Source organism: Paramormyrops kingsleyae, chromosome 13, assembly GCF_048594095.1.
Source record: "Paramormyrops kingsleyae isolate MSU_618 chromosome 13, PKINGS_0.4, whole genome shotgun sequence".
In the NCBI taxonomy this organism is placed as follows: Eukaryota; Metazoa; Chordata; class Actinopteri; order Osteoglossiformes; family Mormyridae; genus Paramormyrops; species Paramormyrops kingsleyae.
The window spans coordinates 17,390,752-17,394,098 of NC_132809.1; the positions used below are offsets into that span (position 1 = coordinate 17,390,752).

At 44.2% G+C, this 3,347-nt stretch overlaps 1 protein-coding gene across 2 annotated transcripts in view; it reads right to left on the reverse strand.

Moving 5' to 3' along the window:
• Positions 1-2,218, reverse strand: part of LOC111846770 (protogenin A-like) — a 38,494-nt gene extending 36,276 nt beyond the window's left edge. The window contains exon 1 of one of the 2 annotated variants that reach the window (XM_072698306.1): positions 1,813-2,218. In XM_072698306.1, the coding sequence (XP_072554407.1) occupies positions 1,813-1,819 (7 nt within the window). In that variant the 5' untranslated portion in view covers positions 1,820-2,218. Of the gene's footprint in view, positions 1-768; positions 930-1,812 lie in introns of those variants that run through there. The other variant, XM_072698305.1, reaches the window with a different exon arrangement.
• Between the last annotated feature and the right edge of the window lie 1,129 nt (positions 2,219-3,347).

Below are 3,347 nucleotides of genomic sequence, written 5' to 3' on the forward strand. Positions count from 1 at the left end.
CAATTTTGACTTAGCTGGACCACGGAGTGCTCAATCTGTATTTCTCCGCATCAACAACTAGCATTCCCGTAAGACGATGAAAGGGAGACCCGTTATCTATTGGGGAGCTTCATACAAGTCCCCCCCCCCCCCTCCATTATGCATGCTAATCCCTGTATTGCTTTACAAGTTACACAAAACCGATAGATGAAAAGAAAAAAATCACTTTTTACACAAAATATGCTTATCGCCGTCTACAGTCATTAATCTCCCAGTAAGAAACTCGGTATCCTTGGGGAAGCAGAAGCATGGTTGCCTCAGCAAAATGCATTGACTTAAAGGATTTTTCTGATCCACGTGTAGCGGGAAGCCTGTCAGGCGAGCGCTGTTTACGGCCCCCAGCAGTTTGCACCCGTAGTCTGAATAATGTTCAATTCGCCGGTCGGTAAAACTCGATACAGATACGCGATACTGGACATTAATGTTTAAAGTGCGCGATGATCGGCTGGACAATGGGTGCCCGGAGCTGTGGTCAGCTCGGCCATTATACTGCCTAGTGCAGCACTGACCATCGACTTCACTTAAACATTTAAAAGTACTACTACTCGCTAAACTTTGATATGATTTGAGATCTGGTTGCATCCATTCTTGCAATGCTAACCTCGCCTACAATAAAGTCAACCTCAGGCCAAACTACTTGACGCATTGACCAAGAGTTACGGACACGTCCTGTGACCCGTCCGGCTCTGCATGTATTATAATCATTAACCTTCATTAGGTTCGTCTTACCTGAAAGAGGAATGAGCGCGATCAGACAGAGTTGACGCTGGAAGATTCTCCTTTTAAAAGACGCCATTTATTAACATTGCTCTCATGCTCAGCGTGATTGCAGGCGCCCCGCAGCACTGCGCACCGCTTCAGGTTACAAACTGCGAGCGCAGCGCGGCTGCTTTCGCTCGGCCGGGTAATTAGGGCGGGGGAGGCGCCGGGGGTTGGGGCTGGGGGGCAGCGCGCATCCCGTCCGAGGGCTTCCTGCAGCAGCGCCTGACCTGTCAAAACAAAGGCTATGCGCTAGTTACATACGAGTAACGGTGTTACCGATAGGAGAGTCCACTCCAGATTTTGTCATCCTATGTTGCAGTTATATTTGCATTTGTTTTCTACAGCAAAGATGAGCCTTAAGTGCGTTTGAATATCAGGCTTATCGAGACCGATTGCAACGTCACAGTCGGGTTTAATAGGCTAATTTTGCCTCGCCACTAATTGTTCAGGAAGGCATATGTCGTTATACTGGGCAATGTGTACTTATTATGGTGGACGTCTTACGAAAAGTTACGTCAAGCCGCCTACAATTGGAGCAGCAGGAAATTCTAAAAGCATGCGACGTGTAGCTGGATGTATTTAAGTCACGTACAGCACGGTGGTGGCTTGGAGAAACTTATGATGAGAAATTGCTGGTGTTACTCAGCAATTCTGTTTAATTTTTTAGAGCATATCCCTCGGGGTTGGGGGACACAATGTCAGCTGAGACAACAGAGTGCGGTCGTCTCAGAAACCGGCATCAATTAAGAGGCAATACTGATAGCAAAGGGACAGCTGCCAAACCAACGGCGGTATTGATCCACTCTTCAATATATATATATTTTTGGAAAGTGATCCAACACCCCCCTTTTCTTCACACCTCCTATGATTGTTTAAGCGCTGGACAATGGGCCCAGCCGGACGGTAGACCTACTCTTTATCCGTCAAATAAAGTCAAGTGCTTTGTAAAAGTATGCGGGACTCCAAGGGCAGGGAGGTGCAGCTGCATGAAGCGATTCCCAGCAGGCCTACCTTTCATGTGCGGCGGCAGGCCTTCGCGGCGAAACTAACTTGCATGTTTCAAGTTTTATCGTTACAATATAGACTATTCGGGTCTAATTTATTTTGTGAGTAAACATTCAAAGACGAAAGTGGTTTAAGAACAAATACAACCATTCATTTTGGTACCTTAAATGAAAAACATGTGCAATCAATAAATCGTTTAGCCCCGCTGGAATAATTCAGAAATCGTTAATCTAATCAGGGAAGCCGAAGATAAATTTAGGTTACTGCAGACTGCACACGCTGGCTCACATTTGGTGAGTACAGTAGAACCTTGGAACTCGAACGCTTCTTAACTCGACCGAAACAAAGCAGATCGACCTACTAAAACCTGGACAGATCGAGTGGCGTCTCTGGCGGGCTGAAACGAAGGCAAGCGGACCCCCTGGCATGCTGATGCACATGAATCGCTGTGAATTTTTTGTGTGCTTTATCTACGGTACATTTACTGATACAGTAATCAAGGCCCCTAATAAAATAAGCGGTGATAGCAGCGAACCAATTAAAGAGGAAAGTAATGAGATGAACTGTAGAATTTATAAAGGAAATTATAGCGAGACTTGAAGGTATGTGTGTCTGCTCTCGCTTCGCAGTATGGGATTGTCATTTATTTCGTGCTTATCGCTTTTGTATGTGTGCATATTCGTGTTTTAATTTTATATTGATTGTTAATGCTTTTATCATTATTGAGCTAGGTAGATAAATTTATACTCATTTGGGAGTCTGCAACAGAATTAATTAATTTACATTATTTCTTGTGGGGAAATTCGACTTTGAACGCGACCAAATCGCAACTCGACCAGCCTTCTGGCACGAATTAAGTTCGTGTTCTTAGGTACCACTGTACTTTATTTAAGAGTGCTTTTCCTCTCCTGCGTTTACGCAAGATGTAATGAATTGCCAAATGAACCTAAAGATAATGGGGGGCGGCTGGACGAGCGGACCTTCCAGATGGACGGATCAATATAGTAGAAGTCATTATCAATCGGGCATCTCCACACCCCCCGCCTTCTCTTTACTCTAATTTATGACACCGTGTTTTTGTTTCGGATAATTAATTCATCACACCCATAAACCTATATGGATTATAACCTATAGCTATTCCAGTGAAAGTGATTTTACTGGACAGAATTCAAAGTTAATTAGAGGAAAGCTTAAAAATGGTGAGTGGTCACACACCATCAGGGCTTCGGGTTTGAATTCCACCCCGTACCGTGCGCGCGCAAGGGGAACTTCCCCCGTGAACCGGCGCTTATGTCCTGCAACCCCTAATGTACATTACGTAATATCACTATACAATGTTTGATATTCACAGTGGGATAATACGGCAAAATGATTAATAACAAACTTTTTTCGATGTCTTTCTATCAACGTTATTTAAAAAAAAAAAAAATCTGCCCCCTTCTGGTCTATTGGCGCATGACAATGGGATGATTACATAAATTCGAATATCAAGTACCAACACAAATCGGAGAGCGTCAATGACAGGAGAAATGGAGCCTAAG